At 41.4% G+C, this 25,946-nt stretch overlaps 1 protein-coding gene across 8 annotated transcripts in view; it reads right to left on the bottom strand.

Annotated features, from left to right (window-relative positions):
* CSGALNACT2 (chondroitin sulfate N-acetylgalactosaminyltransferase 2) overlaps positions 1-25,946 on the bottom strand; it is a 121,396-nt gene that overhangs the window by 71,958 nt on the left and 23,492 nt on the right. For 4 of the 8 annotated variants that reach the window (XM_030203255.1, XM_030203258.1, XM_030203250.1 and 1 more), the window contains one exon: positions 10,587-11,855. In XM_030203255.1, coding sequence (XP_030059115.1) covers positions 10,587-11,256 — 670 coding nt within the window. In that variant the 5' untranslated portion in view covers positions 11,257-11,855. Of the gene's footprint in view, positions 1-10,586; positions 11,856-22,636; positions 22,749-25,946 lie in introns of all 8 variants that reach the window. The other 4 variants (XM_030203253.1, XM_030203252.1, XM_030203254.1 and 1 more) reach the window with 2 other exon arrangements.

Genomic DNA, 25,946 nt, shown 5'->3' with positions numbered 1-25,946 from the left:
AATACTAGTGGTGCCTTTGAGAAGGGTAAGTCCCAATATTACAACTCTGGCTGCGGCAGCTTTGGACGTTATTAGTAAGAGGCTGACTACAGTTAAACCTAGCCAGGTTATTCTGAACCCTCCAAACACTGTACTGACTTCAATGGATACATCAATTTCAAAAGAAAGATCTAATGGACTGCAAGGCTGAAGTGCAAATTTTGGATCAGAAAATAAATATGCTTTGGGGATTGGTCCAGGATAAGTTAGTGGTCCATAGGAAGTTGGAACTGATGGACTTGAACTTGAGAGTTATTCATTTACTTAAGGTCCCCCTCACACAACTGATACTTTAAAAAACTGAATGAAGTTTTAGAGTTTGGAGTATATGCCACCTATTAAGTAAAATTCTTTATTTACAAACTGGAAAAAGGCCTCCTGATGCTGGTGCAATTCCAGTGGGATATTTCATTTCATTTATTTTTATTTATTTTAATTTCTTACATATATTTACTACAAATTTGATATCCCACCAAGTCTGAAACCAGGCCAAGGCAGGTTACAATAAAATTAAAATGAACCATATTTGTGAAAATACCAAACAACAATACAAAAGGTACAGCAGTGCATATTCAGGTACAGACGAAGGTTTCTGTGGATAGTTTGGATCTCTGTAAGGGGGTCTTTTACTAAGCCGTGGTAGCGTTTTTAGCTTGTGTTTACTGCAAGTTGATTTCTACTGTGATATAAAAACACTACCGTGGCTTAGTAAAAGACCCCATATGTTTTCTTCTTAGAAAGTAATGAAATGTAATTAAAACCACTCTTCCCTTGTTATCCTAATGAGAATAACTGCCTATAAATGAAAAGTCGTGCTAGGGGTGGGTGGGATTGAAGACTAAACTAGGTCCTACTGTGCCTTCTAGAGGCTATCTGTTAAGGTTGCAGGCTATGGCAGAAAATTTAAGTTAACTCAGTAATCACTTTGCCCTTAATAACGTTTGCAAATATTCTACTTCCTCACACATTAATTAGCACCTAATTCAGGTCAGTAGCAGTGCTACTTCTTCAGCAGCCAAAGAACAGAAAATAACTAACTGTCTTTTAGAGCAAACGACTCAAATTTTGTTCTAAACGTTTCAGTGAAAAGGTATGGGAAAAGTTTCTACCTCTAGAGAAAGTTTCAGTTTAAAACTATGGGAAAAGGGTTGTAAACTATGGAAAGTAGTTAATGTTTGCTTCTCTCTTTTTGCTCTTTCCCTAAGACTGAACTAGGCCCTGCTGTGCCTGCTAGAGGCTGTTAATGCTGTGGTACAAAGTTCAAGTTTTAAAACTAGGGGGAAAAGGGTATGGAGACTAGTTTATAAAGTTGCTTTTTCTTATATACTACCTATTAATAACCTACAATTCTTCCTTTAAACTCCAATCTTTAAATTCCCAAAGCACAGAGCAAAATAATGTTCACCTGAACACACATCAGATCTTGCAATATGTTCTAAAATCCCATCTGATAGTATAAGAAACTAGGGGCCTTATTTACTAAGCAGCGTTATAGGCGCGTTAACATTTTTAAAGCGCGTTAACCATGTACGTGCCTACAATATCCCTATAGGCACCTACACGGTTAGTGCATGCGCTAAGTGTTGGCGCGCAAAAAACAGTAACACACCTAAGTAAACAGGGCCTAAGGGTCCTGTTTACTAAGCTGCGCTAGAGACGCGTTGGAGTTTTTAGCGAATGCTAAGCATTAACATGTGCTAACCGTGTAGACACCCATAATATTCCTATGGGTGCCTACACGGTTACTGCGTGCTAATTTTTGGCACACGCTAAAAGCGCTAGCGCACTTTAGTAAACAGGGCCCTCAAATTTATATTAATGTTTGATGTAATCTCAGTAAGACCAACACACAATCCCTCCACCACAAAACACTATGCACAAATTTGTACAGAAATACACTCAGATACCAATAACAGCACTAACTACCAGGACTCAGAAGAGCAAACATATCAATGAATAGGCAGCACTGTAAATATTAAACCAGGCCCTAGAACTCCAATAGACCACCTAGTGAAGGAAAAAAAGGACTTCTACAGATGTCTACACAGAAACTACAAGATAGCAGAATAGTGCACCTTGGTCACAAGCACAAAATAGGAGCTAAGAATGGGCAGGTGGGGACCGGGGGCTGTGGCTGGAACTGTGAGCTGGCGGAGGTAAGCATGGCTTGTGGCGCCCTCCAGAGGTCGCCACGGCCTCTGCTATGCTTACTGGGTTCTGCCAGTCCTGCAGATGACACATAACTATTCAAGGTAGTTAAAACATGTGCGGACTGTGAAATATTGCAGGAAGACCTTACAAAACTGGGCATCCAAATGGCAGATGAAATTTAATGTGGACTAATCCAAGGTGATGCACGTTGGAAAGAATAATCCAAATCATAGTTACCTGATGATAGGATCCACCTTGGGGGTCAGCACTCAAGAAAAATATCTAGGTGTTGCTGTAGATAATACGCTGAAATCTTCTGCTCAGTGTGTAGCAGTGGTTGCCAAAATGCTAGGAAATATTAGGAAAAGGATTGTGAATAAGACCAAAAATACTATAATACCTCTGTATTGCTCCATGATGCGACTGCATCTTGAGTATTGCATTCAGTACTGGTCGCAATATCTCAAAAAAAGATATAACGGAATTAGAAAAGGTTCAAAGAAGTGTGGCCAAAATGATAAAAGGGATGGAGCTCCTCTCATATCAGGAAAGGCTAAAGAGGTTAGGTCTCTTCAGCTTGGAAAAGAGATAGCTGAGGGGAGGTGATTGATGTCTACAAAATCCTGAGTGGTGTAGAACGAGAAGAAGCAAATCAATTTTTTTTTATTCGTTCCAAAAGTACAAAGAGTAGGGGACACTCAAGGAAGTTACATGGAAATACTTTTAACACAAATAGGAGGAAATATTTTTTCACTCAACAAATAGTTAAGCTCTGGAAATCTTTGCCAGAGGATGTAGTAACGGCAGTTAGTGTATCTGGGTTTAAAAAAGTTTGGGACATGTTCCTGGAGGAAACGTCCATAGACTGCTATTGAGACAGACATGGGGAAGCAACTTCTTGCTCTGGGACTTGTAGCATGGAATGTTGTCACGATTTGGGTTTCTGGCAGTTACTTGTGACCTGGCTTGGCTACTGTTGGAAACAGGATACTGGGCTAGATGGACCATTGGTCTGACCCAGTATGACTACTCTTATGTTATGTTCTTGAGGAGTCTTTAAAAATATTTGTTTAATTTTATTTTATTTATTTATTTGTTGCATTTGTATCCCACATTTTCCCACCTCTTTGCAGGCTCAATGTGGCTTACATGGTACCATAATCGGCATTAACCGATTCCGGTGTAACAATTACAAGTTGCGAGTAAGATATTATGGTAGAGTGAGATACATGTATGGTAAAGACAACTGGGGAGAACATAGTAAAGGGAAGGAAGAATAAGGATATGTCTGTTGACGATCTTTGGTTATGTTGTATCGCAAATGTCCAGGTTTTTTATGTTGGGTCGGTGGGGTATGCCCTTCTGAACAGTTCTGGTTTTAGTGTTTTCCGAAAATTCAGGTGATTGAGTATGGTTTTTACTGCTTTTGGTAGGGCGTTTCACAGTTGTGAGCTCAGGTAGGAAAAGATGGATGCATAGGTGGATTTGTATTTCAGTCCTTTGCTGTTTGGGTAGTGGAGGTTTAGGTATGATCATGCTGATTTTATGGTATTTCTGAGTGGTAGGTCGATGAGGTCTGTCATGTAACCCAGTGCCTCGGCGTCGATGATTTTGTGAACTGTCGTGCAGATTTTGAATGCGATACATTCCTTGATTGGAAGCCAGTGTAGTTTTTCTCGGAGTGGTTTGGCGCTGTCAAAACTCGTTTTTCCGAATATAAGGCTTGCTGCTATGTTTTGGGCGGTTTGAAGTTTCTTTCATTTGCATCTCGCATAGATTCCATTGCAATAGTCTGCGTGGCTTAGTACCATTGACTGTACCAGGTTTCAAAATATTTTCCTCAGGAAGAAAAGTTTCCACATTGAGAGAAACATTTTCTTTATGGTGACTTTAGCTTGGGTCTCTAGTTGGAGGTTTTGGTCGATTGTTACTCTGAGAATTTTCAGGCTGCCTGAAATCGGGAGGGTATATCCTGGAGTGCTAATGTTTGTGGGTTTGTATGTGTTGTATTGGGATGAGATGATGAGACAGTGTGTTTTTTCTGTATTGAGTTTTAATTCAAATGCGTTTGCCCATGTGTTCATGATGTCTTAAGCTGAGCTTGATTTTATTGCTGATTTCTGCTAAATCATGTTTGTAGGGGATGTATAGTGTGACGTCATCAGCGTAAATGAATAGATTAAGGCCTTGTGTGGATAAGGCTTTGGCTAGTGGGACCATCATGAGGTTGAAGAGGATCGGTGATAGTGGTGATCCTTGTGGCATTCCGCAGTCTGGTTTCCGGGGTGATGATATGTTGGTGTTTGATTTCACTTGGTATGTTCTGGTGGTTAGAAAGCCCTTAATCCAGTTAAGAGTGTTACCACTAATTCTGAAATAATCTAGGAGTCTTAGCAATATGTTATGGTTAACCATGTTGAACGTACTGGACATGTCAAATTGAAGGAGGAGAATTGCTTTTGCTTATTGCCATCTCCTGCTTGAATTTATTTATTTATTTACTTATTTATTGCATTTGTATCCCACATTTTCCCACCTTTTTGCGGGTTCAGTGTGGCTTACAATATGAGATGAGTGATGGAAATACAGTTTGTTACAAATTGGTTATGGATTACATTGTGCAGAGTTATGCGAGACAATCGAGGTGTCGTTAAGGAATGTAACAATGGAACACAAACATTGAAACATTGGAAGGAGACAATGAGAGCTCAGAGGGCGATAATAAGGCATAAAGACATATGGTATGCATATTTCTGTGAGTAAGGGTATGAGTGATGTGAGATTACGGGGGATGAGAGTTCAGAAGTGGATGTATGATGCATTAGTGAACAGTGAGTGTGGTCTTTATGTGTTTTGGCTCTTTCCGTAAATTTTTTCAAAAAGATGGGTCTTCAATAATCTGCGGAAGGAAGCTTGCTCGTGGATCGTTCTTAGGTTGCGCGGCAGTGTATTCCAAAACTGCGTGCTCATGTGAGAAAAGGTTGACGCGTGTATAGGATAGGATATTGGATAGGAGACTGAGTAGTACTGTTTTGGTGTTAAGTTGGGGTCGGAATCCTGATTGCGACTCATGTAGTATAGCGAATTTGTTTATGTAGTCATTGAATGGTTTCCATAGACGTGTTTGTGGTTTAGTGTTGGTAAATGCTTGAAATAATTGAGTTTAAAATATGTAACATGCTATGATACAGAAATCCATTTTAAGGTTCATGTGAAGCCATTATTTGTCAGTAAAAGTAGCCAGCAGCTATTCCTCAAGCCTCAGGGCCCAATGCACAAAGGCAGCTGTAAAATTTGGTTGCCTTCGTAAAATTTAGTGAATCGCAAACAGCGAGCCATGCACAAAGAGGATTGCATGCAAATGAGCTGCACAGATCCCCCTTTGTGCACTTTCGCTGTTTGCAAGTCCGAGCTGTCAAACGCATTTGACAGCTCTGATGCACTGACCCCACACTTTTTAAATTTTCCCTGCTGGTCCAGTGGACCCTCACATTCTCCCAAATCTTTTTTCTTTTAATTTCCCTGGTGGTCCAATGGACCCTGACCCCCCTCCTCCCACGTGACCCTCCACAATTTTTTTTAAATTTTCCCTGTATAGTCTAGTGATTTGGACCCCTTCCCCCAACCATACACACCCCCTCCTCCCGATCCTCTCCCCTCGTGCAGCTCTCCCTGTTCCTTTAGAAGGTGGAAGCAGGAGGGCAGGAGTAGGAAGTCCTCCCTTCTGCTTCAGACCCGCCTGGAACAAAATGGCAGCGCCCAGGCCCTGCCCAGTGCATTGTGCAATGCACTGAGTGGGACTAAATACCATATAAGGAGGTTTTTTCCTTACATGGTGCTTAGCCCTGCCCAGTATATCCCATAATGCACTGGGCAGGGCTTGGGTGCTGCCATTTTGTTCTGGGCAGGTCCGAGGCAGGAGGGAGAAGATGTTCCTCTTGCCCTCCTGTCTCCACTTTCTAAAGGTACAGGGATCAGAAGTGTGTGTGTATGTGTGTGTGTGTGTGTGGGGGGGGGGTTCACTAGACCACCAGGGAAAAAATGATTCAGGGAGGTCCACGGAGAGGACAGGGTCCAATGGACCACAATGAAAATTATTTCGGAGGGAGGGCTGAGCTCACGACGGGGCTCGACGCTGAGAGGTAGAAAGCACAAGCAGCCTGCTTGTGCTTCCCTCCTCACCGACATCTCCAGAGCAGCCATTAACATTTTCTCATTAAAATTACGTTACTCTGGAGCTGTGCATCCCACGCCCCATTCGAAAACTAATGAGCTCACTGTAATACATTTGCAAGGGACTCCCGGCAGCTGCTAATGCCACTCGTTAGATCCATGGAAAACCCCTTTGGGCATTACTAGCCATCTGATCGCTTGCTTTAGACTGGCTAGAACCAATCTAAAACAAAATGTTAATAGCATGGTAAGCTTTGTGCATCTAGCTGTTAGCCCCTTATCAACTGTGCCAAATTCATACCCCAAATGCACTAGGATAAAAATCTCACTCATTGTCCTTCAATCTCACTATTTGGGATGGATCACCCTTGGCATCTCTGCAATTTGGTCCAGTATCTTTCCTCCCCTCCCTTCTCCTGCTCCAGCAGCTTCACCCCCCCCCCCCCCCATCTCCCACTTTTCCAGCATTATCTCCATGTCCCCATCTTCCCCCTTTTCCAGCATTACTCTCCTGTTTTGGTACCTCTTCATTCAGAAGGTCACAAAAACGAACATACCCAGACCAGACCAAGGATGGGTAACCACGATCCTCAAGGGCCACAACCCAGTCGGGTTTTCAAGACTTCCACAATGAATATACATGAGATTGATTTCTATGTACTCTAAATAGATCTCACGCATATTCATAAGTACATAAGTATTGCCATACTGGGACAGACCAAAGGTCCATCAAGCCCAGCATCATGTTTCCAACAGTGGCCAATCCAGGTCACAAATACCTGGCAAGATCCCCCCAAAACGTTCAATACATTTTATGCTGCTTATCCCAGAAATACACAACAAAAACTGGACAAAGTTCACGTATTGCAATAGGGCCATAAACGGCTAGGGAGGTTATCTCATAACGTCAGAAATATCCGTGTGTGCCAACTGTTGTTCTGGCTCACCGGTCTGTATGTATTTGTAATCATTGAACACCTCCAGCCAGCCAATGGTACCCGCTAGTACTCATATGTGAAAAAAATTGCCTATATATTGTTCATTAATTTCAGAAAAAAGGCACAACAATGTCCGTGGGTACCATTGTTCAAAAATTCAAAAATTAAACATTATTGCAATTAATGAGCAAGTAATGCACAAAATCAACTTAAGTAAATGAGCAAGTAATGCACAAAATCAACTTAGCTTGTAAGCTCCCAGCTCTGTCTAATAACTTCAACGGCTGGAGCTCATCGGGTTTCAGTTTAGGTTAGTGAAACCTCTTTAGGCAACTCCGGTAATCTGATAAGCCCGACAGGACCCTGTTTCGCGGTCTCTTGCTTTGTCAAGGGCATATAGGTCTAGAGAACGGAGAACAAATAGTTAGTATTAAAAATAACATGAATAACGCTTACTTGTTAAGTAAACCCAGCGTTAGGACTCACAGCAGCCTGAGTTGTTGTCGGTAAATCGCCAATCCAAGATGGCGACAGCGTTGTAATTATACGCTTATTAAGCTCCGCCTCTTAAGGTCACGTCATAGTCAGCTGTTCGTAACAGTCAGTAAATGGATCAAATTAAATTAAAAGAAACAGTTCCAATGGAGAAAGGTGCTCTTACGAAATATGACATCAAATCCACAAGAAGATCCTACGATGACCTTTATTATGAGATACATACAAGGTGGGGAAGCTGCCACGCATATTATTAAACAACATTGGGACATTATGCGTGCTCATCCCATTTTTGAAAATTGCCGCCTGAGAATGGCTTTTTCCCGAGCACGCAATTTAAGTGAAATCCTAAGTCCAGCCGATTTACCAGTCTTTGCAACTACTGGGCTGAATATGCATGGGAGCCACACAAAATGTAATAGAAGTGGATGCAAAACATGCCCCATGACCATCGAGACAGCCAGTTTTTACCACAATGGCCAGACAGTTCAACTTAAACACCACACGACCTGTCGTACTACCCATATCATCTATTATATCAAATGCCCATGTGATAAGATCTATATTGGTAAATCTAATAGATCTTTGAACGCGAGAATGGTTGAACACAGATCTAGAATTTCTGCCCGTATGATTGGAGCTCCGCTTGTCCAACATTGTGTTGCAAATCAACATACGATTGAATCCCTACGATGTATGGTGATCGATTGTATTGTGCCTAATGCCCGTGGAGGTAACATCAATAGACTCTTGTTACAAAAAGAAACCCAATGGATTTTTCGCCTGAATACAGTGGCGCCTCAGGGCTTGAACACCTTTCTCCATTGGAACTGTTTCTTTTAATTTAATTTGATCCATTTACTGACTGTTACGAACAGCTGACTATGACGTGACCTTAAGAGGCGGAGCTTAATAAGCGTATAATTACAACGCTGTCGCCATCTTGGATTGGCGATTTACCGACAACAACTCAGGCTGCTGTGAGTCCTAACGCTGGGTTTACTTAACAAGTAAGCGTTATTCATGTTATTTTTAATACTAACTATTTGTTCTCCGTTCTCTAGACCTATATGCCCTTGACAAAGCAAGAGACCGCGAAACAGGGTCCTGTCGGGCTTATCAGATTACCGGAGTTGCCTAAAGAGGTTTCACTAACCTAAACTGAAACCCGATGAGCTCCAGCCGTTGAAGTTATTAGACAGAGCTGGGAGCTTACAAGCTAAGTTGATTTTGTGCATTACTTGCTCATTTACTTAAGTTGATTTTGTGCATTACTTGCTCATTAATTGCAATAATGTTTAATTTTTGAATTTTTGAACAATGGTACCCACGGACATTGTTGTGCCTTTTTTCTGAAATTAATGAACAATATATAGGCAATTTTTTTCACATATGAGTACTAGCGGGTACCATTGGCTGGCTGGAGGTGTTCAATGATTACAAATACATACAGACCGGTGAGCCAGAACAACAGTTGGCACACACGGATATTTCTGACGTTATGAGATAACCTCCCTAGCCGTTTATGGCCCTATTGCAATACGTGAACTTTGTCCAGTTTTTGTTGTGTGCTTTTTACAAATTATTGTTGGACTAAGTTTAGCCATTATTTATTCTTTGGTATCCCAGAAATAAGCAGCAGAGTTTCTCCAAGTCCATTTTAAGTAGCAGTTTCCTTATTTAAAGGCATCTCAATTTTTCTCTTTTTTACAGGAATGTTCTTGTACCAATCTTCTTTTTTTGCTCTTAATTCCTTCAACTGGACATTTCTGTTTCTCTTCAAATGTTTTGAAACTTGATCATCCAGTTCTTTTGCTGAAACAAAGACTCTGGGCACAATTTAAATTCCAACATGTTTTATCACTTCTGGGATGCTCTAAATAGGGACTTTTGCTTTTTTTTTTTTCCAACTTAAAAGCATGGCCTGCCTTCTTCCTACATTTAGAATACCCAGATGAAAATTTCAAGTCAAGTTTTGTAAGGCTTATGCTTTCCTGTGCTGTACACTTGAATGAAACTATTCAGGTAATTCTTATCTGTTTCTCTTTTATCTCTTTCTTTAATTGAAGTCTTCTTGAATGTCTCTTTTTTATTCGTCTGAGACACATGCCTAGGTTTTAAATGTTTATCCAAACGCTTATGCTTTGACCAATTTTCATTGTTTCGTGGAATGCTTTTCTCAATTTTATTTAAATTGTAAGTTGTAAACTGATCAGAACAGGCAGGCAGGCTGTTTTGTTGGGTTATTGGTATAACACAGTTTGACATGTTGGAAATCTTGAAAACCAACTGGGTTGTGACCCTCGAGGAGCCTGGTTACCCACCCCTGATACAAGATGTAATTTTAAAATTCCTTATAGATTTTTATGGCTATCACCTTATGTGACTCTTCCACTGTGCTCTCCTCGCTTCCCCAGTGCCAATGATGGTGGGCCAGGAGCAATGTTTGCATCCCTCTACACTTGTGCCCTGGTGGGCTGCACCACTAACACAAATCTTGAATTTTAACACTACTGTTTCTTCACCTAGGGCATCTTTTACTAAGGCGCACTCACGTTTTTAGGAATGCATAGGTGTCTCTAATGTTTAGTGCGGCCATGATTTTAGCATGCGCTAAAAACGTGAGCACGCCTTAGTACCCTTCTAATCTGGTATCAAAAACAAGCATGATAGTCTGATTTCTGCATGAATGAGCAATTCAAATCATTCTTATTATGTCAAATACTTAAAAAAAAAAGTTAAAAGCAACAACTTGTTAGAAAATATAATAGCAAATCTGTTTTACTATACCTTCTACAAAATCGTTTTCATTATACAGCTCTCTCTCTCCTCTGGTTTCATCACCCTCTTGCCCTTCGTCTTCATCGGGACTGTTCACAACCTCTAGACCAGCTTCAATTGCTTCTACCAGCTCATCTCGTTTATCTTTCCTAACAGGTTTCTCTTCAGGATGACGTGTGAGTCCCATCTCCAGCTGGTACACTTTCATTGAGGTAAAACTTTCAAAGGGGACCACGCCATACTCACTAGATAGCTTGGCTCCCAGGCCTACCTCAGCTTTGTCAATCTGGGAGTGGAGGAACTCTAAAAGATTAGGAGTTTGTTCTTTGGTGCCTTGGTGGACCATGATATTGAAGCTTGGACTCTTTCTTGCTTGGGCAGATTTTAACTTATCACTCATTTCCTGCAGCTCTAGCTTTAGCTGGGCAATTTGGCGCTTCAGGCTCATGGCTCGAGTTTGGTAACGTTCCTCTTGTTCTTGCAGGAGGGCCTGGTAATACTCTTTCCCATAGCTTTCTCCAATATGGCCAGGAAGGGATGCATTTCCATCTGTTTGAGGCGTGCATTCCAGGAGATACATGAACAGCAACAAACTGAAAAATAAGGCGAGGCCCGCCAATAGCCAACGGGTTCGGGCTTGGAAAACGAGACCTCTTCTAGGCATTCTTAGAAACTTCATATGTCTTTGATTTCTAATTTATCTATTTGATCATAGTGTGCCAGAGACATTTTGGAACAAGCTAAGAAAAATCTTTTAAAAGAAGAAAACCAATTGTTTTGTTATTTCATTAGATTTCTGCTGCATATTTCAGGCAACTATTTTGAAAAACGTTTGTCATGATTATACTACTTCTGTAATACCATCTGTCTTCATTTTCTGTTGACCAATATCCACACATCATCTTGACCATATCACTAAAGTGTTTTGCAAATTTGTAAAAGAATCAAAAAATTACAAAACTCCATACATATAAAAAAGTTCAATTTTCCAAAAGCAATAGTTGGAAATCTTTACATTTTAAAAAAGACTTAATAAAAAAAAAAAAAACTCAAGATGAGAAAGAAAATTCTGTAACTGCTGAAGCTCCTTAAGCTTTCAGAAAACTGATCTGAGGTTAAAGTCACTCTTTACCTGCAGATGCACATAACAGCCCGCAAACATTCTTTTTCATTGGTTGGCCTGATCATTGTTCACAATTTTCAAGCCAAATACTTTCCACATTTACCACCCTCCATCTGGTGCTTCCAGTCTCTGAGTCAGCAAGATGATGGCAGGACCTGGAGTGTAATGAAAAATGATTATTAGAATTACATAGGTCCTACCATCTGGGAAACACATGAAGAAAACTGAAATACTGAAATAACAGGCCTGCTGAGCAAGCAGGATTAAGAGCTACTACCCATGTTTAACATACAAAAGACTAAGAAATCATGCACATGGACAATTCTCTTCTTGCTAAAAGAGGTTTAAAAGATCAAGACCTCCCAAGGTATTTAAAAAGCATAAACACATCACACTTATTTCTTAAAGGTAATAAATATTTAAGCTTGCTAGCCACTGGAATACTGCTTGAAACAATAATGCCATTCATAGACATTTTAAATAAAGGGCCATTTAATGTCACTGTGTGAAAGATTTTTAAGCATTGAAAAGATCACCACATTAAAAAAAAAAATAAAATAAAAAAAAAATATATATATATAATATCATGTTTAAGCTAGATACAGGGCTTCTAGGTAACAGGATATGTTTCTCTTACAACACAATATAATTACTAAACCATATGAACTCCAATTTAAAGACTATTAATGTATCTTAAACAATTTTTGCCTGCACTAATGTTGCTCCAGACAGTTTGCCTGGGCAAGGTAGGATCCCTTCACTGCAAGAAGGAAAGTGGGGAATCTCTAACTAGACTCCCTCAAATGCCAGGGACCGCAGCCTTAACAGCAGCAGCCTCATTCACTGCAGCTGAAGTGCTGTAGTCCAAGGCCCTCTCCAGGGCATATCCTGCACCATAGGGAACACTGTGGCTTGGCTACACAGTGGGCCCAATTTTACAACTTTTCAACCAATTAAATGTTAAATAAAAGAAATAAGGTGAAATTACTCATTTTCCTTTTGCTTCCAGACAGATGCCATCTGATCAACTCACCAGACTGCTTGAATGCAGCACTTCAACTTTACAAGGCAAACGAAAGCTGAGACTCGAGTTAAGATGTGCAACTCATACACAAAATGTGGTTAAGCTAAGCTAGTTTCCTCAGCTTCAGACAGTTTGTGATGGACTTCTGGAAAAGTAATCTGCCAACACACAGCATTTTACCATAAATGGGAAAACTCTACTTGGAAAAGACTTAAAATTCTTGTTCCAAAAGCCTATGCATTACTTTTCATATAAGAATCCTCCGCTGGGAAAAAAAAAAAAGTGTATCTGTATTAAGTGTGCTTTGTGGTCTGTAGAAAAATAACCTGAAAATATGAAAAAGTTTTACCTCTATATTCCCAGGGACAGCACACACTAAAAGGCAGTATACCTTTACCAGCAGGGTGTGCATGCCGCTCTCAGATCTAGCAGAGATTGCGCACGCAGTCAAAGAAAGACGACCTTGAGTGATGGTGGTAAACAGTTTTTATTTTGTGGTTAGAAGTCACTGCATTGTAGAGTTCTACAAACTCAAAGTGATGCACTAGATTAAAGATAAGTCTTGGAATCAGCTGTGTGTTTATTTTTTCTTTTGTTTTTTTTTTTTTTTTGAATATTTTCAAAATCTTACATACAATATAGTGCAGCAAGAAACAAGTAAACATTAATGAGGAGATTAAGGGGCCGCTTTACTAAGGTGCGATAGACCTAATGCGGGCCTATCACACGCTAAAAGGGCATTACCGCAGGGTGCTGAGGCACCCTGCTGTAGTTGTCTGCTTAATGCGCACTAATCCTGCGCTGGAAAATATTTACCAGCGAGGGAGGCATGCCTGCGTTAATCAGGTAACGTGGTCACATTTTCGCACACTATCCGATTAGTGCAGGAGTAGCATGGGAGCCCTTACTGCCTCCTAAATAGGTGGCGGTAAGGCTCCTGCGCCATTTTACTGGCACACTAAGGGGCCCTTTTACAAAGGCATTTAAGAGCCTACACACATCCAGCATGCGCCAAATCAGCATTACCGCCAGGCTACAATGTGCCACAGGTGGCAATTCCGAATTTGGCGAGCGCCAAAAAGACATGGTAGAAAATATTTTCTGTTTTCTTCCGCAGGGCGCTTACCCGGCGGTAAACAGCAGTGGGCACGCGCTGCATGCTTACTGCCTGGGTAGCACGTAAGACCTTACTGCTAAGTCAATGGGTGGCGGTAAGGTGTCAGGTCGAAAATGGGCATGCACTGATTTTCATTTTGCCACACGTCCATTTTCCGGCCCCTTTAAAAAAAAAAGGCCCTTTTTCCATGACACAGTAAAAATGGCCTGGCACACGCTCAAAAGACACGCTCGCACTGCAATGGGTGGGTAAGGTGTCAGGTCGAAAATGGCCATGCGCTGATTTTCATTTTGCCACATGTCCATTTTCCGGCCCCTTAAAAAAAAAAAAAAAGGCCCTTTTTCCATGACACAGTAAAAATGGCCTGGCACACGCTCAAAAGACACGCTCGCACTGCCGCAGGCCACTTTTAGGCGTGCCTTTGTAAAAGGGCCCCTAAAGGTGGCCGCAGTGCATGGAAAACCCACGTGCCAAAAGGTAATGTGGGCGACCTGTTGGGGTCCTTTTACTTAGGCATGCTAAGAGAATTTAAAGAAAAGAAAAAGAAAGTAAAGTAAATCAGCAAAACTACTTTGCCTTGCTTAACACCTGTCAAATCTAGACCCCAAATTATGCAATAAAATCACCATCTAACAGACATCAAGCAATAGCAGGAAATCACTTAACTTCTTTATCTAACAAGAGATGTTCTAATTTACCTGAATCAAAAAGTATAAACATGAATCGAGACATTTCTAGAATCAACTGTGTTGAAGGGCTCTTTTAAGAAAAAGATTATATCTCTAGGTAGCCAAACAGGCTATCTTTTTTTTTCTCCTATGGAAAACAAAGCATTTGAAAGAAGTAAAAAAATATATATATGATAAGTAGCTGGGAATTTTGGGAGCCTTAGTAATTGTGCAGGAGTGATACCAACATGCTGGCTATACGGCATTCTCAAGGTCAGGTTTGAAGAAGACAAAGAAATGGTGAAAATATTCAATAGAGCTGCAAAGATTCCTAGTCTACTGCTGACTGAGCTGGAAAATCCAAAGAACAGCTGCGACAGAAAAATTGCAATTTGTCTTAGTACTGATCCTTTCTTGCTTTACTATTTTCCCTCTACAGACACATGGCTAGGAAAATGCTGCAATTTATGAAAGCATAGCAATTTTTCTATTTTTGTTTGAATCTGCAAAGTGATGTTGCTTACCTGTTAACAGGTGGTTTCCACAGATAGAAGGATTAATCAAGCACACAAGTGTGGGGATACCATCTAATAGCACCTGGAAAAAAAATAAATCTTACAGAGCACAGAATTATTGTAAAGCTCTGTGTACGCACAGCAGTCTCCTCACTTAGTTTAAACTGGAATCAAGTCTTGGGGAAGTATGTGGGATTGTGTTGCCTGACTAATCTTGCCGCCTACAGTGAATAACTGTTACAAGCAATGTTGTTTCCTTCATCCACAAGCAGGAGTAAACCAGGAACACAAGTGGTTAACTCCCAAAGCTCAGGGTTGCTTCAGCATTCAAGAGAAAAATCGACCACCACTGGGGAGCAACCCATTCATATATGCAAGTGAGAGATGAAAAACTTCGTATGGAGGGATTTTGGTCAAGCAGCACTGAACAGGTACCTTCCCTGACTGAGGCCTCATTCAGGTGAGAGTGCAAAGTAGAAATATATAATATTCTTTGCAGATGATCTCCAGAACAGATTTTGAGACAGCTACAGAAGCATCTGTGGCTTTGATCAACAAGGCTCAATAATGTTGGCGAGAGCAAAACAAGCTTGACTGTAACAGACCTGAACACGTAACAGTAAACAATTACCCCGGGATTCTATAAATGGCATGCTATTCTAAGATGTACGTGCAACTAAACTAATAAGCCAATTAACACCAATAATTGAGTGCCAACCAGTGTTCCCTCTAAGGTGAGCAACTGCTCATACAAACCAGGAGTGTCGCTCACTTCAGGTCAATGTTCGCTCACTGTCTCATTCATCCCCATTTTCCCCTCCACTGACACACCTCAAGACTGGGAAGCAATATTTGAACTCAACAGCCCATGAGCTAGGCAGTACAGTGTTGGCCCTGCCCCTTCATAGAGTGTCATCACTCACAGCCCAGGAAGCAGTATCTGAGCACAAGAGGTTTGAGGGGAGCCCTGCTGGACAGTGTGCACTTATTTTTTGTGAGAACTGTGCTGCCTCTTATCTGATTTACATCATCTTTCTGCCTCTACAGCTCATGAGCTAGGTGGTGCGGCATTGGCCCTGCCCCTTCAGAGAATATAATCATTCACAGCCCGGGAAGCAGTATTTGAGTGTGCCAGGTCTGAGGCACGCCACCTCAGGTGAGCACTTTTGGTAGGGAGTTGGGGATAGGCTCAATCAAAAATCAGTAAAGTCAGGAAAACTTTTACTCATACATTACAATCTTGTGTAGCCTTGGAAGCAATTTGGAAGAAGTTCCAGGTGACAGGATTTGGACTCAGTTTTCATTGGTTGTTCCTTCAACTATCTGCTTTTTATGTAAAATAAATTGTCAAAAAAAAATCTTATTCTTTGGATATCTGTCCATTTTATGTTAGACTACATTCCATCTAGTCTTTTAATTTTGTTGACTGAATTTCTCACTTTAGCACTGAGAAGTGGAAGTTGTTCTGATGTAGAGAATGACACAGGGACGGGGAACCGCAGTAACCGCGGGGATGGGGATAGAGCCCACAGGGACAGGGGACAAATTTTGTCCTCATGTCATTTTCTACTTTGAAGCCTGTTAATGAACTGGACTGTTATTTATGTTTAAGTGATGACTACAAAGACATTTTAATTTTTTGGAAAAACAAGCAAACATACTGGCCACAACTAGCAAACTTTGCATGGGAGATCCTGTACATCCTGCTGCCAGCACATCTTCTAAGAAGACAACTTCTGTTCCAGGAAGGACTGTGGAAGACAGGAGAGCTAGATTGAATCCTGAGATTGTTAATGATTTCTTATTTATCCACAGATTTAAAAAACATAACTGTGCTTTATAGGGCATATTTTTCCCCTCTAGGGCGTATAGAACGGGTTGTATTTTATACCCCTGGACATTTTAATAGTGTGAATTAGGATTCCTTGGTGTAGTAGAAATCACCTATTGTTGGGACTGGAAGGGTAGAGGGTGGTGGTGGGAAGGAGGGTTATTATAGCTGCTCATTGTGCATAAATTACAAATAGAGAACAATAATAACAACAGTTGCACAGCATATTGTTCCTGTTTATATTTTAATAAAAAGATTTAAATATAAAATCATAAGTGTTCGAGGCTTCTGCAGATGAGGACAGAGCCGATGGGGACAGAGACAGAACCCACGGGGACGGGTCGGGGAAGGGACGGCGACAAACTTTGTTCCCGTGTCTCTCTCTTTTCTAATGCCTTGACTCATATTGTCTTGACTCCTATTCCAAAGGCACTAGGATCAGATGTAACTAGAGAATTATAGACCTGTTGCCAATATACCATGGCTTGCTAATTTTGCTCCTTACATAGCTCAGGGGAACACCACCCTCCCTGCTCTTTTTTGGCTACTGGGCTATTTTCGGCGCTCAAAAAAAAATATTTGCACACAGCAGGTCGTTCCTTAGATGGAGATGGAACACTGGTGCCAACAATTATTGGTGTTAAATGTCAAAAATCTGGATTTGCACAATTTTTTACTTATTCCAAATGTACGAAGACTAGAGGACACAAGAAAGCTGCATGGAAATAATTTTAAAACAAATAGGAGGAAACATTTTTTTCACTCAACGAGTAGTTAAGCTCTTTGCTGGAGGATGTGGTAACAGCGGTTAGCGTATCTGGGTTTAAAAAAGGTTTGGACAAATTCCTGGAGGAAAGGTCCATAGTCTGCTATTGAGACAGACATGGGAAACAACTGCTTGTCCTGGGATTCGTAGTACGGAGTGTTGCCACAATTTGGGTTTCTGCCAGGTACTTATGACCTTGCTCAGCCACTGTTTGGAAAACAGGATACTGGGCTAGATGGACCACTGGTCTCACCCAGTGTGGCTACTCTTATATTCTTATGTATGTTCACTATTCTATAAAGATCCGCACACAAATCATATAGGGGTCCTTTTACCAAGCTGTGGTAAAAATGGTTAAGCAGTAGCGGTGGCAGCCATTTTTGCCACACGCCAGGGCCCATTTTACCACAGTGGGTAAAAAAAATGCCGAAAATAAAATTGCATTTACCGCACGGCCATGCAGGCGGCGCAATTACTGCCACCCACTGAGGTGGTGGTAAGGGCTCCCGTGGTAACCCCCTGGTAACCGGGCAGTGCCATGCACTGCCCGATTAACGCCGGGTTAGTGCCACGCTAATAATTATGGAAAAATTCCACAGCGGCAGAAATGGCACAAGCTCGAGGCGGTACTACCACCGGCAACCGCGTTGGGCCAGTGGCAACCCTTTAATAAAAGGGCATCATAGTGCACAACTCAAAAGGGGCAGTCATGGGAGGTATGGGTGGGCAGAAGCATTCACTAAAGATGCGTGCAGTATTACTGAATGCCAGGGATCTGCGCTTAACTTCTGTGCCAGGATTTACACCAGGTTTCAACTGGTTTAAGTCCTTGCATCCAAAGTTGGGTGCGGAATTTGGTGCCCAACGCTATACTATTAGGAGAACTCATCTCGGTGCGCTCTGTATAAGATAGCGCTGGCACTGATTAGGTTCTGTGCCCACATTTGGGTGCCATTTACTGAAATCGAGCCCTAAATGTGTATACTGTCCCACCAGTATATTAAGCCTGTTAAAGTCAAAGAAGATAAACTGCTGTATGGATTTACTGAAAGGACCCTGTTCTTTTCAGGTAGTATTAGTGTAAATCGCGTACAGTCTAGAGCAGGGTTGTCCAACCTCAGGCCAGTCGGGGTTTCAGGATTACCCCAATGAATATGAATGAGATCTATTTGCATTCACTGCCTCCACTGTGTGCAAACAGATCTCATGCATACTCAATGGGGAAATCCTGAAAACGTGATCTGGTGAGGGCCGAGGTTGGACACCTCTGGTCTAGAGTATATTTTTATTTAGATTTGCTCAGTATAGAGAGCTCTCTCTTGTTGGTGCCTATCAAGCTTAGGATGGAAAGTAAGCAACGCTACCTCCTCGATAATCTTTGTAAAGAACTCTGGTCAAGTTTGCAAGAAAATTTGAGTGTACAGTTTATAGATGACCCTGGTTTTAATTTTACAGATCTTATTTATTTGCTGCATTTGTACCCCACATTTTCCCACCTATTTGCAGTGGCTTACATTATATTGCAAAAGGTATAATTATGAACAGAGTAAGAGGTTTGTGCTAATTTAACATATTACTATGTAAGAAATAAGGAAGATAGTGGCCAAAGTTACCCCTGCAATGAAAAGTAGTTTCCAATAAGGTACTTTAGGAAAGAGAATTTCACCAGCATATAAGGCAGTTTCATGAGATTAGAGAGCACAACATTTAGGTCCCATGAAACTAAAGGCTTTTGCATATCAAATTTCCAATGCAAAAGACCTTGTGAATTTGGAGACATGTGGACACTGAGAAGCTGAAGTCCAATCTATTAAAATATGATAGGATGAAAGGGCACTGAGGTGAAATCTTACAGATGTCTGAAGGTCATTCTGCTGAAGGTGTTACAGATATTCTATTAGAACACGTAGTGGGATGCTGAACACAAAGAATGCTAGATGGAAAACCTTTTTTTTTACTTGAAAACATAGGACTTCTCATAGAAAATTTCCTTGCTGATCACATCCTGAATTAGGGTGGTAAACTCAAGGAAGCAACTAGGGACTGTTGAATTTCCAGGCCATCAAAAGCCAGAGACCAGAGAATGGGATGTGGTAGTGCACCTCAACTATGTCTTAAAGCTGGAAATACGAATCTGAGTACAGACTGAATGGAATCAGTACTCAATGGGAGACCAGTTTTGTCAAAGCCAGTAATGCAGGTACCAGACCCATTCTACAGCCAGTGAATCCTGTGCATGGTGCTTCAGAGTTATTTATATTGAGCAGTAGAGAGGTATTTTGGTTTGTTGCTGCTAGTAAATGTGTTTAGAGAAGTTTCTCAGATGGGCTGTTATATTTGAAGATCATCACCTGTGAGGTTAAAGGATTTTGCAGAGTTTGTTGACTGGATGGTTTTGCTCCCTGATTATGCAGATGATTTGATGGACATGTGATTCAGTATGAAATGCTATATGTGGGCTGCTTCCTAACATACACAAAGGGTTCCCATCCCTCCTTTTTGATGCAAAACATAACCACCTGATTGAATCATAGTGACTGATCTTGAAGCTGATGTACAAATGCTCAAAGGAGTAAAATATTGCTCTCGGTACCAGAAGGTTGATGTGAAGAAGCCCCTTCGGTTTTCGACAAGCTTCCTCGAATATTGCATAAGCTGACAGGGGCACTACACCTGATGTTCTAAGATCTGTGGCAATTATACAATTATGAAGCTGATGTGCAAAAGGTGGGTCCTTCGATGAAGTTGTCCTTTGAGATCCATCATTGCAGCATGGTCTACAAGCAAGTTGACAGGAAGATCTTGCAGGACAAGGCCTGGAACATCTGATTCCATTCACAATTTAGGCCCACTGCAGCCTTCTTATCCGAGATAAGTGAGAGTGAATATGTGTAATGTGGAAGCCATTATGTCCTAGCATTTCACATTAAGCCCAGCTGTGACCCCAAGAGAAGTATCAGACTTTTTGAACAGACTGGACGAGGCAACGTAGTCTAACAGGAGTAATGTCTTTATCTCTAGAAGCACTCCAATGAAAGCAATCCTTTGTGTAGGCTGAAGGTTTGATTTGTCAACATTGATGAGGTATCCCAGGCTAGGCTAAGGTCTTGTTCCTCAAAGTGATAGCCAGGTCCAGGAAGAGAGCAGCGAAGATGCAATCACTCAGATACTTGTAGAGGAGTGGCCTAATGGTTAGTGCAGCAGGCATTGATCCCGGGGTCCTGGGTTCAATTATCACTGCAGCTCTTTGTGACCTTGGGCAAGTCATTTCGGGGTCCCTTTACAAAAGTGCGGCAAAAAGTGGCCTGCGGTAGTGTGGGCAAGTGTTTTGGACATGCACTGGGCCATTTCTTCACCGTGTCTGGAAAAAAAGATTTTTTTTTTAATGGGTCAGGAAATGGGTGTATGAGAAAATGAAAACCAGCGCACGCCTATTTATGGCCTGAGCCCTTAACGCCACCCACTGACTTAACGGTAAGGACTCACGCACTACCAGCGTGGTAACTGTGCAGCCAATGTCAAATGGCGATTACTGCTGGGAATGCCCCCGCTGTAGAAAATGATTTTCTACCATGGGTTTTTGGCGTGCACCAAACTTGGAATTACCACCAGGCACATGTGCTAGCCGGGCAGTAATGCCAATCTGGCACACACTTTGTGAAAGGGCCCCTTAACCCCACTATAGCCCCAAGCACAAAAACCGAGATGTGAGCCCTCTAGGGAAACTGTTCATAACGTGTGATTGTTCTCCGCCTTGAACTTGATGGTTAAGCAGAATACAAATACCAGAATTAAATTAAAAATACTGAAAAAAAACCCCAGAAGACCTTGCCTGTGTAGGAGCACTGCCATAAAACACTATACATTTGGTGAATACCCTGTGAGCTGAAGACCAGCCAAAAAGGAGAACCATAAATAACTAATAAAGGTTGGTTTGCAGGGAGAATTGAAGATCACTTAAGTGAACTGCTATGCAAATGTAAGCATCCTCGAGATCTAACGAACATAGTCAATTAACTTTTGTTAAGTACACAAGAATGATGCAGTTTTCATGTTCAACTTTTTCTTGGAAAGGTGGAAGAAAGGATCAACAAACAAGTTGGTGATACCTTTCCCTTTTTATTAGGCTGACTTAATATATTTGTGACAAATCTTTAAGAGCTCTAATCTTTTTATCAGGACAGCAAAGAAACTATGTCTGTGTCTAAGGTAAAAAAAAATCTTTTGTAATAACACAGAGTGTGTCACAGGACTGTATTGAGCCATAATTACACCCCCCCCCCCCCAAACTGTATATATGGTTGCTGAGATTTGGGCGCAGAGCCAAGGAGCGCATTGCAACTTACTTGGCTAATGAGCAATTAACTGCAATAACTATTACCATTAGTTAGCAATCAACCGATGGTAACAATTATTGCAGTTAATTGGAATTTGCATGTGCATCTGTCCTAATCTATAACTTTGTGCACCTAAATACCCTAGTGCGCAATTCAAAGAGGGCATGGCAGGGGAGGGGCAGAAGCGTTCCAATAAATTGGATTATAGAACAGGATTATAGAACAGCCCCATTTCCATACCAAGATGCCAGGAGTTGGGTGCTGGCATTCACACCAGGTTTCAGCTGGCATGAATACCGGCACCCAACTCCTGGTGCAGGAATGGGCTCTATGCACTATTCTATAAATGGTGCTCAACCCGGCACTCCGTGTCAATTTTTTCCAGCGCTGAATGCCCCCCTGTGTGATTGGGCCACTAGCATACCCTACCTCACCCACTTTGCCACTGCCAACGAGAGGATCGTGGACAGCGGACAATTTTTGAGCCCTTCTATACTGCACCCTGTGCAGCTGTATCACTCACTCAGCTCTTATTAAAAGCAGTGTTTTTGCAAAAAAGCTCTCCGGTACAAAGTCCTCTTCCAACACAAAGTAACAATTAAGCACAGCAAATACAACCACTGGTTGCCAGGAAGAGCAGCTTTTATTTGTTACTCATGGTTTTACATCAATTCTTACCAGCGATATTACGTGTTGTACTATAACTCACATAACAGGGACATTTTCAAAATATTTGACTTTCTGAAGGGCTTCTCATCTGTATTCCAGTTTTCTCCTGACAGTCCACCCCCTGAAACAGGATAAAACCACTCAGCTCTTGGATAAAGTCTTTTTTTCTTATTCCCACCGATAAGATGGCTCATAAAAAAAAAAAGCTGGACCATCTGTTTGCAATTATGGTGACTACCAACTGCAGGATTGCTAAATTACATCCCACAGAGGGAAGAGGCAAGTCTGGTCATGGCAGAGCATGACAGAAAGGGAAGCAACAGAAGAGATTTATCAACAGCATATGAAACACCTGATAAAACCGAATAAGGAGACAAAATGATAAATCAGTCCCCAAGGAAAAATTAACCTGATGTAAAGTAATTCTAATCAAGCTTTCTGAGAGTTTTGTTTTCTCTCTCTCTTTTTTTTTTTTTTAACAGGTTGCAGTGCCTTGGTTTTCTCTACTTACCCGAGAATGTTACTGTATATAACAACCTTCAAGGCCATATAGGTCCCTTCTTCAGACGTGCTCAAAAAGATCAAAGACTATATAATAGCAAAAGACACTGACAATATTAAAGTGTTGTTATAGTTAACTGGGCAATATGGGGGTAAACTTGTTTCGTAACTCTCTCATCTGCAGCAATGAGGAAGATGGCCTTAATACACTAGAGAAACTTACTGCAGAGGCTAAAACTCAGTAACAACCTTTTTTCAGGTACATCAGAAGAAGAAAGGCCATAGCGGAGAAACTGAAGGAATTTTTTGCTTCGGTCTTTACGGAAGATGTAAGAGATCTACCTGTACCGGAAATGGTTTTCAAAGGTGATGATGTGGAGGAACTGAAAGAAATCTCTGTGAACCTAGAAGACATATTGAGCCAAATCAGCAAATTAAAAGAATAGCAAATCACCTGGACCGGATGGCATACATCCAAAGGTACTCAAAAGAACTCAAAGCATGAAATTGCTGATCTGCTGTTAGTAATACGTAACCTGTCATTAAAATTGTCCGTAGTACCTGAAGATTGGAGGGTGGTCAATGTAACACCAACTTTTTTTTTTTTTTTTTAAAGAGTTCCAGAGTGAACCAGGAAATTACAGACCGTTAAGCCTGACGTCAGTGCTGGGCAAAATAGTGGAAATTATTATAAAGAATAAAATTATGAAACACGTAAATAAACACAGTTTAATCGGACAGAGTCAGCATGGGTTCAGCCAAAGGAAGGCTTGCCTCATCAATTTGCTTCATTTCTTCGAAGGTGTGAATAAACACGTGGATAAAGGTGAGCCGGTTGATGCAATGGATCTAGATTTTCATAATGCTTTTGACAAAGTTCTTCATGAGAGACTCCTGAGACAATTAAAGAGTCAGGGGATAGGAGGCAATGCTCTGGTGTGGAATAGGTTACTGGACAGAAAACAGAGGGTAGGGTTAAATGGTCATTTCTCTCAATGGAGGAGTGTAAATAGTGGAGCGCCGCAGGGATAAGTACTGGGACCAGTGCGATTTAACATATTTATAAACTAGGAATAAATGCCCGTTTCTGAGCGGAATGAAACGGGCGCTAGCAAGGGCCCCCCTCCCTCTGAGCTACTTGCCTTGTTCGGTGTTCGCGTCGCTGTGTGTGGGTAGGGTTTTGGTTTTTTTTTGTTTGCTGCGCCTCCGTGGCCGTGCCTGTGGCGTTTCGGTTTCGGCCCTCGAGTGTTATAGCTCCGCCCTCGACGTCATGACATTTTGACGCGAGGGCGGTGCAGACACTCCAGGGCACACCGGATATCTCGGGCGCCTCAACTTCCATGGAGGCTTCAGAACGTTGGGGTTGCCTTTTATATAGAGAGATGATATGGAAATTGGGACGACGAGTGAGGCGATTAAATTTGCAGATGACACAAAATTATTCAAGGTTGTTAAAACACATGCATACTGTGAAAAACTGCAGGAACACCTTAGGAAATTGAAGGAATGGGCATCCAAATGACAGATGAAATTTTATGTGGACAAATGCAAAGTGATACACATTGGAAAGAATAATCCGAGTCATAGTTACCAGCTTGGGGGTCAGCATTCAAAAAAAAAAAAAAGAAAAAAAGATCTAGGTGTCGTTGCAGATAATACGCTGAAATCTACTGCTCAGCGTGTGGTGGTGGCTGCCAAAAAAGCAAACAGGATGCTAGGAATTATTAGGAAAGGGATGGTAAATAAGACTGAAAATACTACAATGCCTCTGCATGGTGCAACCTCACCTCGAGTACTGCGTTCGGTTCTGGTCACAGTATCTCAAAAAAGATATAGCGGAACTAGAAAAGGTTCAAAGAAGAGCAACCAAAATGATAATGGGGATGGAACTCCTCTCATACGAGGAACGGCCAAAGAGTTTAGGGCTCTTCAGCTTGGAAAAGAAATGGATGAGGGGAGATATGATTGAGGTCTACAAAATTCAGAGTGGTGTAGAACGAGATGAAGTGAATTGATTTTTTTATTCGTTCTAAAAGTACAAAGACTAGGCGACACTCAAGGAAGTTACATGGAAATACTTTTAAAACAAATAATAGGGAACATTTTTTCACTCAATGACTAGTTAAGCTCTGGAACTTTTTGCTGGAGGATGTAGTAACAGTGGTTAGCGTATCTGGGTTTAAAAAAGATATGGACAAGTTCCCAAAGGAAAAAATCCATAGTCTGCTATTGAGCTAGACATGAGGAAACTACTTCTTGCCCTGGGATTTCTTGCCAGGTACCTGTGACCTATCTTGGCCACTATTGGAAACAGGATACTGGGCTAGATGGACCACTGGTCTGACCAAGTATGGCTATTCTTATATTCTTATTGTAGGAGTGGATCTGAACACTTGATACTACTGGACCAACAGGACAACCTCAAGCTCTGTGCATACTGACTTTGTGCATACTACCTCTGCTTTTGCCTTTTTGGGCATACTTTATACTTGAATGTATTGGACATTTAAGTTCTATTGCACTGTGCCTTAACCAGTTTGTACTGCCTCGCTGCCTATTAGTGTAAGACAGAATGCAGGTGCAGTAGATAAACAGCTTGTAACATTAGTTGGCAAGGCTTGCACACAAAACCCAGCCTGCACTTGGCGCAATATGAATAGATGGCCTTGGAGGGTGTCGTCACCTCCCCATCCTGCATCTCTGAGCCTAACGAACCTTATCTCCTCTGCTAGAAAGGAGGATTGTGTGTATAGAGCAAGATGCTAAGTTTCGTTTCCCTTGCCAATATCATTTCAGTATTATGACGTGTGTATGGACT

Source organism: Microcaecilia unicolor, chromosome 5 (genome assembly GCF_901765095.1).
Source record: "Microcaecilia unicolor chromosome 5, aMicUni1.1, whole genome shotgun sequence".
Lineage (NCBI taxonomy): Eukaryota > Metazoa > Chordata > Amphibia > Gymnophiona > Siphonopidae > Microcaecilia > Microcaecilia unicolor.
The sequence above is the reverse complement of the archived record's forward strand: the minus strand, read 5'-3'. Positions and strand labels throughout refer to the sequence as shown.